This window comes from Grampus griseus (genome assembly GCF_964374135.1).
Source record: "Grampus griseus genome assembly, chromosome: 1".
In the NCBI taxonomy this organism is placed as follows: domain Eukaryota; kingdom Metazoa; phylum Chordata; class Mammalia; order Artiodactyla; family Delphinidae; genus Grampus; species Grampus griseus.
The window spans coordinates 174,521,014-174,535,553 of record NC_139017.1 but is presented as its reverse complement, the minus strand read 5'-3'; the positions used below and the strand labels follow the sequence as shown (position 1 = coordinate 174,535,553).

At 60.1% G+C, this 14,540-nt stretch overlaps 1 protein-coding gene across 1 annotated transcript in view; it reads left to right on the top strand.

The window, feature by feature from the left end:
* The window catches only part of DISP3 (dispatched RND transporter family member 3), a gene marked incomplete at both ends in the record, with an annotated part of 29,997 nt that extends 15,722 nt beyond the window's left edge, over positions 1-14,275 (top strand). The window contains 12 exons of the mRNA XM_082657433.1: positions 362-523; positions 2,463-2,570; positions 4,136-4,272; positions 5,434-5,618; positions 7,422-7,552; positions 7,630-7,802; positions 8,802-8,928; positions 9,448-9,593; positions 11,587-11,746; positions 12,315-12,432; positions 12,862-13,024; positions 13,913-14,275. Coding sequence (XP_082513559.1) covers positions 362-523; positions 2,463-2,570; positions 4,136-4,272; positions 5,434-5,618; positions 7,422-7,552; positions 7,630-7,802; positions 8,802-8,928; positions 9,448-9,593; positions 11,587-11,746; positions 12,315-12,432; positions 12,862-13,024; positions 13,913-14,275 — 1,973 coding nt within the window. The remainder of the gene's footprint in view (positions 1-361; positions 524-2,462; positions 2,571-4,135; positions 4,273-5,433; positions 5,619-7,421; positions 7,553-7,629; positions 7,803-8,801; positions 8,929-9,447; positions 9,594-11,586; positions 11,747-12,314; positions 12,433-12,861; positions 13,025-13,912) is intronic.
* Positions 14,276-14,540: the final 265 nt, after the last annotated feature.

Sequence of the window (14,540 nt, the reverse complement as noted above, 5' to 3'; positions counted from 1 at the left end):
TGTATTCAGGTCTGTGTAAGATCGAGTGGATATGCTGGCTGTTTACAAACTGTTAAGGGCTCTAAGGTGGTGGCTGGTTCTTGTCCAGGAATGTGAGCTTATAGCTTACAGTCTGACCACCAATGACACATGTAACAACCGGCCCCTACCTCCAAGGGACGGACCCCTAGCAGCCTCACCCACAGGCTGGCACGCTGGGCCTTTGCCTACTCCCTTGGGATACTTGCCCCCCCCTTCCCCATCCTGTCCCCATAGAGGGAGCAGCTCTTTCCCAGGGCTCTGGAAGCCCCAGCTGCGAATGCCTCCACCCCGCCCCACCCCTGGCCCCAGCCCTGCCTAGCGCAGCATCCTTTCCTCGCAGGGCTCTTTGTCTCCATCCTCATCCTGTCCCTGGTGTTCGCCAGCCGGCTCCGCCCCGCCAGCCGGGCCCCGCTGCTCTTCCGGCCGGATACCAACATCCAGGTGCTGCTAGACCTCAAGTACAACTTGAGCGCCGAGGGCATCTCCTGCATCACCTGTTCAGGTGAGGGTTTCCTGCCAGGGTGTCCCCTGTGGGCCCCTGCTCCTTTTGGAGTCCACGTCTCCAAGATGAGAGATGTGAGATCCAGGCTCCCCATCACAGTATGACCTCAGGCAAATCACCCCACCTCTAAGCCTCAGTGTTTTCACGTTTCATTAAACGAATACTTACTGGGTGCCAGCTGTGCTGGTGCTGGGGAGGCCGCAGTGGGCAGGACAGACTTCTCGAGCTCAGGGAGTTCATTCCACTGCTGGGGCAGGCCATATAATAGTAGATCTGAGCTGTGGTGGACTAAAAGGAGGGTGACTGGGGAGCTCAGCATCATGGAAGGCTTCTTCCTGGAGGAGGGAATGTCTAAGGCAAGACTGAGCCTGCCTGGGTGGCAGGGAGGGAGGGAAGGAGTTGACCAAGCTGGGAGAGGAGGGGAGAGAAGCGGTCTAGGCAGAGGCGATCACCAGAGTGGGAGAGACCAGGGCCAAGTCTGATGGAGGTAGTTGCAGGAGCTAAGGCTAGCCAGGCGGGCTGGGCCAGGGCCTGCTGGGGTACAGTGAGGAGTCTGGATTGTATCGTAATTGGCACTGGAAGCTAGTGGAGGGCTTTAAGCAGAGAAGGGCCAGCTGCTGTGTGGTCGGAGGGCCAGCGTGGAGCGTGGCTGGGAGCCCAGGTGGGAGTCTCGTGCAGTCATCTAGACAAGAGACAGTGGGGGCTGGAGCCGGTGTGGCCGATGGTGACAGTGAAGACACGAGGTTTTTAGGAGGTGACCCACAGGACTTGGTGATGGAGCGCGTGCCGGGGATGAGCTAAGAGGTGAGTTAAAGATGTCTGCTTGCCTTAGAGTTAGTCTGATCCAGGCTCTCGTCTTACAGAGGGGAGCCTGAGGTTGGAGTTGGGGCGGGGGAAGTCGACCCAAGGTCATACAGCTTTGCCGGGTGGTTAGAAACCAAATGAGAAGACGCTTGGGTGACTGCTTCCAGCTCCCGCGGGAAGACCCGCTGACTGCTGTAATTGCCTTCATGTAATTAGGGTGGTGTTCAGATTAACCTGGCCTTCCCCTTGGTAAATGGCATTAGCCGAATGCATGATAATTGGCTGCAGCTCAGAGAGGTGCCTGAGGAGCCCCTCCTAAATTGGCCACATCCCCGCTCCTCTCCCACTTGCCTGGGCATCGAATTTCGCTCCAATGGCACTGCCGCTGCAAGGCCTCCCACCGTCCCTCAGGGCCTGTCTGCTCCCACTTCACAGATGGACAAACCCTGGGATGGTCCCGAAGTTCCTGGAAACATCTGGAGAAGGGCCAGGACCCCAGCCCCAGCCCCTTGTATCTCTTAGCCTCTGAACTGCCCCTTAAAGGGGCCCTTCAGGCTGTAGCAAAAAGATTTTCGGCTTTAGGGGCAGACAAGACCCATCCTGATGGGGCTGTGCCTCTCACTTCCCCTGAAGGCCATGTAACCTCCCTGAACCTCTGCTTGCTTGGGGCAAAACAGGAGGTCTCCCCTGTCTCTGCTAGTTGATAACATGCCGTTTCTAATTATTCCTGTTTATCAAGCATTCATCGCAAGCCAGACACGTTGCTAAGCGCCTGAGACGCAGCATCCCCTTTTGTCCCTCACCCACCCTCTGGAGGTACCCTCTGGGTGTCATCCCACCTGACAGAGGAGGGAAGTGAGGCGTGGCGAGGATGAGCAGGGTGGGCTGCGAGTGTCCTTCTCTGGATGGGGCTGGCAGGTTCCTTTCCTTTGCCTCAAGATTCTTGTAAATTCAGCATTTGGCCTTTCTTCAGTTCCATCTAGTTTCTTTCAGACCCTTGACACCACCCGCTTCCCAAGCTGAGGGCCCTGGGGCCCATGTCCCTCAGGTCATCTCTCTCCCAGCCTTGGCCGGGCCCAGCCAGGGAGGCCCTGCTGTCTGACACGGTGCGGGGGTTGGGGGGGGGGGTGGGTAGGTCTGTTCCAGGAGAAGCCCCACAGCCTGCAGAACATCCGGACGTCCCTGGAGAAGAAGCGGGGCTCGGGGGTGTCCTGGGCCGGATGGCCTGAGGCCACTCTACAGGGTCAGTGGGGAGTGTGCACTGGCTGGGTGGGGCAGTGGGAGGTCCTTGTACAAGGGTGCAGGGGCCCTGTGGGGAGAGCACATTAAATCCATGGTTTGATTCTCCTTCGGGAACAAAAGCCTGTGTTCTTGGGTCACCGTGGAAGGGTCGGTGCGGGGGTGAACCTGAGGCCCTTGTCCTTCGTCCCACCAGCTCTCTTCAGCCAGAACAGGGCGGTCCCTTCTTGCCGCCACCGCAGCCTGGCTTGTGGTGCACTGTGAACCGCCTTGTGTGGCAGATCCATCCTGAGTGTCTGGGGGCGGGCGGGGCGTCCTGAACACTGGAGGCGGGCTTATCCCTGCTGGGGTCTCCATCAGATGTGGGATGCCAGGATGCACGTGGGAATAAACCCCCCACATGGGGCAGTTCTGCGTGTCCTTGTCATCACACGCCATCGTCCCCCTTCTGTGCCCACCATCCTCACCAGCAACACACCCGCACCGTTCACGCCAGGCCTGGGACATCGATGTTGGCGTCACCTCCACTACCCTAGTTCCTACTGGCACACCACCCCATGGCTCCCACCATCTCTGTCACTCCCTCTACCCATGCTGCCACCCCATCCAGTGTCCACCACCACCTCCCCTCCATCTATACCTGCACCCCATCCAGTGTCCACCACCACCTCCCCTCCATCTATACCTCCACCCCATCCAGTGTCCACCACCACCTCCCCTCCGTCTATACCTCCACCCCATCCAGTGTCCACCACCACCTCCCCTCCATCTATACCTGCACCCCATCCAACGTCCACCACCACCTCCCCTCCATCTATACCTCCACCCCATCCAGTGTCCACCACCACTTCCCCTCCATCTATACCTCCACCCCATCCAGTGTCCACCACCACCTCCCCTCCATCTATACCTGCACCCCATCCAGTGTCCACCACCACCTCCCCTCCATCTATACCTGCACCCCATCCAGTGTCCACCACCACCTCCCCTCCATCTATACCTGCACCCCATCCAGTGTCCACCACCACCTCCCCTCCATCTATACCTGCACCCCATCCAACGTCCACCACCACCTCCCCTCCATCTATACCTGCACCCCATCCAGTGTCCACCACCACTTCCCCTCCATCTATACCTCCACCCCATCCAGTGTCCACCACCACCTCCCCTCCATCTATACCTGCACCCCATCCAGTGTCCACCACCACCTCCCCTCCATCTATACCTGCACCCCATCCAGTGTCCACCACCACCTCCCCTCCATCTATACCTCCACCCCATCCAGTGCCCACCACCACCTCCCCTCCATCTATACCTGCACCCCATCCAGTGTCCACCACCACCGCCCCTCCATCTATACCTGCACCCCATCCAGTGTCCACCACCAACAACTAGTCCCCCATCATTGCCATGAGCTCAGTCCGGTAGAGAGGAACAGAGCCACCATTCAGAGATGACCCCAAGGTCAGGCTCAGCTCCTCAGTCAGCAGAGCAGAGGCTGGGCTGTTGCAGGGTTAGGGGAAGCCAGTCGAGGTGATTGTCCCTCCTCCTCCCCTCATTTGTCCCTAGACTCCCCGGGCACTGTGTACGTCTCCAAGGTGAAGAGCAAAGGCCACCCGGCTGTCTACAGGTTCTCCCTCAACGCCAGCCTGCCTGGCCCTTGGCAGACCGTGTCCTCTGGGGACGGGGAGGTGCCCTCCTTCCAGGTGAGCCTGGCTGTTGTTAAGTGAGCTGCCACTACCAGGGGAGGGGGCCCTCAGTGCCACACTGGTGGGCACTGGCCACATGGGGGTGGGGGCAGGGCCTGCGAGGATGGAGCTGCTCCAGGCAGGTGAGGACCCTCTCCCACCGTCAGCCAGGCCTGCGGCAGGGACCTGCAGAGTGGTGAGAGCACGGGCTGCCGAGTCAGCCAGGCCTGGGTTCGAGTCCTGGCTCTGCCATTTATAACCTGTATGTCTTTGGGAAGATTATGTAGTCTCTCTGAGCCTCAGTTTCCTCATCTGTGATACGGGGACATGAAAGGTACCAGCCAGGGATGTTGGAGGTACGTGAGGCAAGGCCTGTGCATTCTGTAACATCTGGAACATAGGAAGTGCCCAGTAAAATGGGAGCTGTTAGTTAGGTTGTTGTTCTCAGCCGTCTGTTCTAGCGCCCCAGAAAAGGGGCTCCCAGGGCCAACCCAGGCCTCTGATTTTTCCTCTCAGGAATGATTTGTGTTTCTTTAACATGTTACACCTCCTGGGTGACAGTTCCACATGTCAGCTCATTTGTTCGGGGTTTATATTTCCATTCGAAAGATGGGGTGTGTGAGGCGTTCCCTGGCTGTGACCTTTGCACTGCGGTTCTCGCTGCCTGGAGGGCTTTCCTTCCAGCTTCATGCGTGGCTGGCTCCCCATTCAGCCCAAATGTCACCTCCTCCTAGGACCCTATCCTGACCATCCTTGCCAGTTTGGCCTCCTCTTCCACTGCCCCATTCGTCCTGTGCCTTATCGGCCTCATAGTTAATTCAAGGCCCTTCAAAGAATCTGAAGCCATCATAATTGGCAGCCCCAGGAGGGCAGGGACCAAGCCTGTCTGGCTCACAGCCACATCCTCAGAGCCCAGCTCAGGGCCTGGCTTGGAGTAGATCCTCAGTTGTAGGAAGGACTGAGGCTCAGAGAGGTAGGGAAGGATTTGCTCCGTCTTTAAACTTGAACCCAGGCCTCCTGCGCCTCTGCCCAGGTCTCTACCCCCCGACTCTGGGGGCTGGAATGGGGGCAGGGGGCGGCGAGCGCTCCGAGGAGGGAGGGGACCGAGCCTGAGGCTGGGCCCAGGCCAAGGCAGCCTCCCAGAGTCACCTGTCTTGTCTCTGTCAATCCACTGCTTAGGTGTATAGAGCGCCTTTTGGTAACTTCACCAAGAAGCTGACCGCTTGTATGTCTACAGTAGGGCTGCTCCAGGCGGCGAGCCCCTCCGGCAGGTGGATGGTGACGACCTTGGCCTGCGACACCAAGCGGGGCTGGAAGTTTGACTTTAGCTTCTACGTGGCCGCCAAGGAGCACCAGCACACCCGGTAACAGCCTCGCAGATAAGTTGGTTTCCACCAGCCCGGCCCACTCGTTTGCCCCTCCCACGACACCTTTCGGAAACCCCAGTCCATTTCTACCCATCTGTTCAGATGCTTCTCGCCCAGGACTGGGGATCGGGGATGCCAAGACGCCAGGCCCGCAGTTCGCTCCCCCACCTGCAGCCTTCACTCTGCATGGCTCCCGCGGGAGGCGCAGCGGCTGTCTGGCCCCTCAGCACGCCAAGCAGTTCCCAACGCAGAGCCTTTGCGTTTGCTATTCCCTGGGCCTAGGCTGCTTGCCCCTAGCTCCTCCCGGGATTGACTTGTTCTCAAGATTCAGGTCCTTACCCAGATGCCTACCCACCCCCAACAAGGTTTCCCTCCGTGGGGAAAATAGCCGCACCCGCCTCTCCCCATACATCACCCCGCTGCTCTCATTCTGGCTTCTACCACCACCTGGAATCATACTGACCTACTGGTTTAGTACCTGTCCTTGCTCAGGAGCGCGCAGGCATCCTGCGTGAGCAGCTTACCGTTCTGTGCTGTGTCCCCTCACCCGGTGCTAGGTAGCGGGTGCTCAGGAAACACTTGCTGAGTAAATGAAGGAATGAATGAGTACACTCTGCATTCCTCTCCAAGGCACTACCCACGCTCTCAATACCTACAGTTAATTCAGAAAACAATTATTGAATGTTCCCCCTCCCTCGGACTGTAAGGTGATGGGAGAGAGCCCGTGTCTGTTGTCTTTACCTACTGAATACGCACGCCCTACCTGGTGCCTGGCATGAAGTAAGTCCCCGTGAACACCTAATGATCAACTGCACTCCGTGCCCCGGGGGTCTCTGAGCCAGCTGGGGCCATCTTTTCCCAGGTTCCCCCCGCCACGTTCTGACCACTGAGGCTGTGTCAGCCGAGGGCCTGTCTCTCATCCATTCATTCATTTAACACTGAGCACCGACTGTGAACGGGCACGGGGCTAGTGCTGGGGATGGGAAACAAGACAGATGTGACTCCTGCCCTCGGGAGACAGCACAGTGTCATTGCAAATTACAATACGGGCTCTGAAAGGAAGAGCGCACTGCTGCTGTGGTCCAGGGAACAGCAGCGCGGGGCCTGCACTGGTGACACCAGGGACCCATGGTCTCTGACAGGGCCTGGCCTCAGGACATTGAACGCCCACACGAGGCTGATGCCTGGGGCAGGGGGATGACCAAGATGGGCTCACTGGGCCCTTCTGGCCTGGCACACCTCGGCTCGGGGCATGAGGGGGTCCCTCTGCCTCCCCTCCATGGTCGGGCTCACGCTGCACATACAGTAGCCACTGGGGTCAGGCTGCCTGGCTGAGCTTAGAACATTCTAGAAAGAGCCTTGAGCTACATCAAGTCCAGTGGTGAATAAGCTAACCGTGGAATCCTTTCTTCAAACAGAATCTTGAGGCTCTGTCACTGTTCAGATTAAAGTGGGGCAGGGGGCTTCTGAGCACCGACCCCCAAGGCTAGCCCTGGGGCCCCTTGAGGACCGTTTGGAAGCTGCTGGTCTCTTCCGCCCCTCCTGCCACAGGCGAGGAGACACATGCAGAGAGGGGAAGTGCCTTGAGCAGGACCACAGGGCGGGCCTTGGCAGGGGCGGGACTAGAACAGGTGTCCAAACCCCAGGCCTGAACCTAAGATTAAATCCCTGTGCTGGGGGAGCCCGAGTCCGTCCCCTGCACTCTTCCAGCCCCTGCTCACAGCCGCCTGTGCCTCCCCACCCCCACTGCTCCTGGCCTTCCTGGCCTCAGTCCTGGCCTCGCCTCCTTTGCCTCCACAGGAAGCTGTACTTTGCCCAGTCCCACAAGCCCCCTTTCCACGGCCGTGTGTGTGCGGCCCCTCCTGGCTGCCTGCTCGGCTCCAGCCCCGATGGGCCGACCAAAGGCTTCTTCTATGTGCCCAGCGAGAAAGGTACACGCGGGGAGGCCACGGCGGGGCCTTGGGAGGCTGGGCCCCGCCTTCCCATACAGCTGTGACTCCCTCCGCAGCGCCCAAGGCCCGCCCCTCTGCCACCTTCGGCTTCAACCCCTGCGTGAACACGGGCTGCGGGAAGCCGGCGGTGCGGCCGCTCGTGGACACGGGGGCCATGGTCTTCGTGGTCTTTGGCATCGTTGGCATCAACCGCACGCGGCAGGTGGACAACCATGTCATCGGAGACCCGGTACGCGTGCCCACGTTGGGCAGATGCCAGAGGGCCCAGCCACACCAGACTTGCAAGCTAGCGCCAGCCCAGGGCCCGCCGGCCCGGCTCCGCACACCCCCTCTCGGCTCCCTGGCTGCTCACCTGGCCCACAGGCTCCGCTACGCGGCACCATTTCTCTTGAGGACTGAGCAGCGTTGAGCTCTCAGAATTGCCCAGGAATCTGGGTACAGTGGGGCCTGAGCCAGCGGCCCCGCATCATTAGGGGTGGCACGGAGGTGAGGGCAGTACAGGTGTGCAAAGCCTCCCTGCCCTCCTCCTCCTGCACGGGGCCCTCCCTGTGCCCACAGCCCTTGCTGCGTGCCTCGGCCATGGTGCCCTCGCTCGGGGTGGTCTCCCTACCTTGTACGTGTTTGTGCCAGGGTTGGGCTCTAGGGCGTTGGACGGGAGAGGAACTGACACGGAGGTATGACTAGGTCTGTGCCTGGCACTTGGTGGGTACTGAGACATGGTGGGAAGGACCGTGGACGTCGGTACTCTTGGTCATGACCCTTGCCTTGGGAAGTCAGCCTGGCTGCGTGTACAGGGTTTCAGACAGAAAGTAATTCGGGAGCCAGGTGGGGTCAGAGGAGATCTGTCCAGTCTGGATCGGGAGTCCGCAGGTGTTCAGAGGAGGGTTGGGGAGGCAGGGAGGAGAGGAGGCCCGCGCTGGAGGACAGGTGGGACTCGGCTGTGCCGAGGGAGAGGGGAAGGCAGGGAGCCCAGGTGAGCGCGTGGTGAGTAAGATCAAGGAGGGGAGGCTGAGGGGGCCCGTGCGGGTGGGCAGCAGTGGCAGCAGAGGTGCTGCCAGGGGCAGGGCAGAGCAGGCTCCGGCAGGACCGCGGGTGACCAGGCAGAGGGCTCCAAGTGCTGGCGACGATGGTAGCAGGAGCTGCCGGAGGTTCCTCCCCGGGGGTGGGGCCCAGGATTGAGTTCCCGACTCACTGAGCAGTCGCACTGGCTTGTGTCTCCTTGGGAAAGGGCAGCGTCATCTACGACAGCAGCTTTGACCTCTTCAAAGAAATCGGGCACCTGTGTCGCCTCTGCAAGGCCATCGCGGGGAACTCGGAGCTGGTGAAGCCGGGCGGGGCCCAGTGCCTGCCCTCAGGTGCGTGTGGGGGACCCGAGGGTGGACAGCCCCGAGGGCGCATGTGCCTGGCGTGAGGGCATCTGCAGACATGTGTCCAAGCTTATGTGTGTCCACGCTAGGGTGGGGGGCGTGCGAATCTTCCAGATGAGAGCGGGCTCGTGCCTAAAGGTGAACTGGTGCAGAGCCACACGGGCGTTGGCGGGGGTGTGGTGTGCAGGGCGCACCTGCAGGAGGAGCTTTTCCAGAACTGGGAGCGAGGCCGGGAGCCGGCACAGACAATGACCTGGGTCTGGCCAGGGCTCTTCCTGAGAAGGCACAAGATGTCAGTTTCTGCCCTGACGGCTAATAGGTGTTGTAGGTTTCCCGATGGCATTGCCAGTGGTTCCAGACACTTTTTAAACTAGGAGGTTGGGGGAAGGGTGCGTGCCCCTGTGCATACACACCCAGATGGGTAAGTACACATGCGCAGGCAGGATCGGGGGAAGAGGTGCTCCCTTCCCGGGTCCCCCCCGACCCACCTCTCCCCTCTCCCCGCAGGCTACAGCATCTCCTCCTTCCTGCAGATGTTGCACCCCGAGTGCAAGGAGCTGCCTGAGCCCCACCTGCTCCCAGGGCAGCTGTCACACGGGGCCGTGGGCGTCAAGGATGGCCGAGTGCAGTGGATCTCCATGGCCTTCGAGTCGGTGAGCCCCGGGTGGGCCACCGGGTGCAGGGCAGTGTGCTGACCTCACAGAGTGCAGTGTCACCGCGGGTCCCCGGACCTCATCCCAGATCAGAGCAGAGTGGCTGTTCTTCAGAGGGGAGGCTGAGGCCAAGAGGGGTGAAATTGCTTGTCCAAGGCCACGGGGTTGGTGAGCGCCAGCACCAAGTGCTAAACCAGCCGTCTGACCGCCAAGCTCGGCCTTTCTGCCACACGGGACGCCACCCACCCCCCAGCACCCTCCCTCCCCGACAGCCCGAGGTCCACATCGTTTTCCAGGGGCAGGTGACAGTCCAGGACACTCCCCTCTGCCACTGTGAGGGGGCAGGTTTGGGACCACAGAGCCCCCGTGCTGGGCCCCCCCAGGAGAGATCGGAAGACAGGGGACCAGCCATTCGACACTTCACTGCCTCCTCTCTCACCCCCTAGGCTCTGCCAAGGAGACATCCATGCACACACACCCATGCACACACATGTGCACACACATATGCACACTTGCACACACGCACATCCCCGACCTGGGCATTGCGGGCCTGGCCCTAGCACTTGGCACTGTGAGACTTGCCAGGTCTGCCCCTGTTGCCTCCGTGCTGAGCCCCGGGGTCCAGTCCTGGCTCTGATCCTGCTGCGCTCTGTGTCCTTGAGCAAAACACGCATCCCCTCTAGCCTCCAGTTCCTCCTCTAAAGATTAGGGTTACGCCTCCCTGCCCGCCCTCTGGCAGTCATCGAGAAGCTAGGGTAGGTCAGTCACGTGAAGGTGTTGGGGAACAAGAATTCATGTGACAAGGGCGATTCTTGTTCTTCGGCCCCAGCCCTACTTTCTGTCCCACCACCTGTGCCACTCACTGCACGAGCAGCCAAACCCCTGGCCACCACGAGGAGAACCCAGACCACCTCCAAGCCCTCAGTGAGCCCCAGGCTAACGCAGACACCACTTCAAAGCCCCATGTAGCTTTTTAAAATTGTGGTAAAATATACGTAATAAAATTGGCCATTTAAACCATTTTTAAGTGTATAGTTCAGTAATATTAAGCATAGTCACAGCGTTGTGCAGCTATCACCACCATCCATCTATAAAACTTCTTATCTTGCAACACTGAAAACTGTCCCCATGAAACACGGACTCCCCAGGCACCCCCTCCCCCCACCACTGCTTTCTGCCCCCATGGATTTGACTACAGAGGCGGAATCCCACAGCGCTGTTCTTTTCGTGCTTGGTTCGTTTCACGTAGCACAGCATTCTTCACATCCATCCATGTTGTAGCCGGCGTCTGAATTTCCCTCCTTTTTCAAAAAGGCCGAAGCAGCAGACAGTTGGAGGAGAGAATCCCTGCTCAGCCTCCCCCACCAGCACGCAGACACACACGTGCGCACAGACACGCTGTACACTGGTTTGTGCTCAGGGAGAGCAGGATTGGACCAGCGAGGTAACATATATAAACGTTGCAGAGCTGGGCGCCGTGAACCAGACAGGTCACCTGCCCTCCCGGACTCACAGTCTAGCCAGGAGAGGAGGGGCAGGTTGCCGGGCAGTGACGAGAACTGTGATGGGGAAGCACTGAGGACTCGCAGAGCCCAGAAGATGACCATCTTGGGGCATCAAGGAAGGCTTCCTAGAGGAGACGGAAACCTCACGAGGCTTGAAGGAGGGGTGGGAGCAAGCTGTGCAGAGGGCAGAGGGACAGCATGGGCCGAGGGTGGGACGCGGAGCTGGGGGGCTCTGGAAGTTGGAGGTGGTTCTGTTGGAAAGGGACGGGGACTTTGCTTGAATGGGAACCTGCCGCTGCTGTGAGAGTCACACGTGCACCCAGAGGCTGGTGGGAAGTGATCTCAGGTGGGCTCACCCTTCACACAGCGCACTCTCTTTGCAAGTGGCCAGAGGCCAGCTGCAGCTGGCACAGAGCAGACCAGCTATCACCAGGGCAGCAGCGTGGGCCACAGCTGCCCGCCTGTCTCACTGGCTCATGTCCCCGCAGACCACGTACAAGGGCAAGTCCTCCTTCCAGACCTACTCGGACTACCTGCGCTGGGAGAGCTTCCTGCAGCAGCAGCTGAAGACGGTCCCCGAGGGCTCAGCCCTGCACCGCGGCTTCCAGACCTGTGAGCACTGGAAGCGGATCTTCATGGAGATCATAGGCAAGCGGCAGCCCAGCCCGCACCCCACAGGGTCCCGGTGGGGTGGGCGCTGGCAGCAGGGACACGGGGTGGTGACCTAGAGCAGGAAGGGCACGACCTGGCCTGTCTGAGCCACACTTGTCTTCTCAATTCTGGCCGAGAGCCCTGGAGAAACTGGGATGACACAGTGGCCGGGAACACTGATCAGAGACCAGAGTTTGGGTCCCCTCCTGCTTGGGGGGCCACATTCTCTGATCCTGAATTTGGCCACCTAAAAAGTAATGGTAATGACCCTCACGGCAGTGGTCTCTCATTTGGAGCCCTTCTTGATGCCAAGCCCTGGCTGAGGCCTGACCTATGTCATCTCTTTAAACTCCAAACGAGGCCTAGGGAGTAGGTACTATCATTACCCCATTTTACAGATGAAGAAATGGGGGCTCAGAGAAGTCAAGCGGCTCACCCAGAGTGGCACAGCTAGCTGTGACGGTGCCCGTCTGCATAACCCCAGTACCTCTGGTCCATGAGGGTGAGGGGACTGTGGGTGCCCCCCGGTGCAGCCCAGCTGAGGGCCCCCTCCTCTCCCTTCCAGGGGTGCAGAGCGCCCTGTACGGCCTGGCCCTCTCCTTGCTCATCTGCGTGGCTGCGGTGACCGTGTTCACCACCCACGTGCTGCTCCTGTTGCCCGTGCTCCTGAGCATCTTGGGTAAGTGGCCCGGGTGTCAGGAGCGGGCAGGGGTCTCGCTGGTGGCTTCCGGTCAGGAGGTTTCTCTCCACCCTTAACTGTCCCGTCTTTTCAGTGAAGGTTTCCCGACTCCCCACCCCAAGCAAAAAGAGCCTCTGTGACAGTCATTCATAGGACCATGTGCTCCCCGAGGGGAGCCAGGTGTCACCAGGGGGTAGCTCTCGTCCCAGGGACATGTTGCTGCACTTGTCCCCTCTTTCAGCAGCCCCCCCCAACCCAGCTCTCTCTGGCCCTGTCCCTACTCATCGCACCTGTCACCAGAGCTGGGGGCTCCACTGTAGACTTTACCACCTTCCCCAGGGGCCCTTAGAATTTGTCCAGCAATCCTCCAGGACTGTATGGGTGGTACCAGGTCCAAGCTGCCTCCCTGCCGCCTCCCGCGCCCCGTAGGCAGCGTCTGCCTCGTGGTGACCGTCATGTACTGGAGCGGCTGGGAGATGGGCGCCGTGGAAGCCATCTCCCTGTCCATCCTCGTCGGCTCCTCCGTGGATTACTGCGTGCATCTGGTCGAGGGCTATCTGCTGGCCGGAGAGAACCTGCCCCCGCACCAGGCCGAGGTGAGCACCCTGCCTGCCCCACCGCTCCCCAGCAAATCTTCTCCCCCCTCGGTGCCAATGAGGACCCCCAAGGGTAGCTGGACACCCCTGGTACCCAATGCCCAGCCAGGATGTATTCCAGGAGGCTCAGTTTCCAGGGCCATTCTCCACGTCCAGGGGACCCAAGTTCTAAAGCAGCCCCACCCAAGCATTGCTATGGGTGGTGGGTGGTGGGCAGGCCCACTCCCCCCAGCCTCTGTCTCCCTGAGTGAGTATGAGGGGTTGAACCAGGCGATGTCCAAGGGCCCTTCCTGCTTCTCGGTTCCCTGAGTCTAAGTCTCACTCTGGAGCCCGGGAAGCAAGTCTGAGCCCTTCTAGTCGTGACCCTGAGGCCACCAACCCCTGCCTCCACTGGACCCTGTGGCTTAGGGAGGACATGCCCGTGTACCAGTGCCAAAACTAGCTCTGGGTCTCGTAAAGTTTTTGGCTTTTCTTAGTTTGGAATTGTGTTGGTGTGAAACATTCATAAATATGTAAATTAAATCGGTTATACATTTAGCTGCTCTTGGTCAGAAGAAGGAAATCAGTTCCAATCACGGCTCACATTTGAGGACCTCCTGTGCAGATCATCAATGCTCTGGTTGTCATAGCCACATTTAACACGCCCTACTGTGTGCTGTGCACCGTGAGCTGCTGCAGGGGAACCACTTCAGCTTCACGCCAACCCCAGGGAGCAGGTGCTGTTATCACCCCCGTTCACGGAGGTGGAATGGGGAGCCCGTGAGGGCAAGGCTGGCCTTGGACAGCGATGCGTGTTCATCCCGGGTCCAAGCCCCCATTCCAAAGCCCCAGGCAGGGAGGCACCCCCTCCTGCTTCTGGGCCCCCAGCTTTCTCTCACCCACACCCAGGATGCTCACTCGCAGCGCCAGTGGCGGACGCTGGAGGCTGTGCGGCATGTGGGCGTGGCCATCGTCTCCAGCGCCCTCACCACAGTCATCGCCACGGTGCCCCTCTTCTTCTGCATCATCGCCCCGTTTGCCAAGTTTGGCAAGATCGTCGCACTCAACACTGGAGTCTCCATCCTCTACACGCTCACGGTCAGCACAGCCCTGCTCGGCATCATGGCGCCCGGCTCCTTCACCCGGACCAGGACTTCCTTCCTCAAAGCCCTGGGTGCCGTGCTCCTGGCAGGGGCCCTGGGGCTGGGCGCCTGCCTGCTGCTCCTCCAGAGCGGCTATAAGATCCCCCTGCCCGATGGGACCTCCCTATAGCCCTGGCACTACGTCCGGCTTTGCACACCTTTGGTCCAGTGGGTTGGGGACGAGATGCTCGTTCTCTGACCCCAGGGGCACTTTGTTCCCAGCTTGGCTACAGCTAGTTACGTTCCCAGGCCTGGGCCAGGCGACACTCACCTGTGTGACGCACACTGCCTTCATCTCAGTGCCAGCCACCGCTGGGTGGTCAAGCTGGCAGCCGCCCTGGACTATGCCTGGCGGCGGAAGAGACCAGCCATCCCCCTGTGCCTGGTCACCGTGA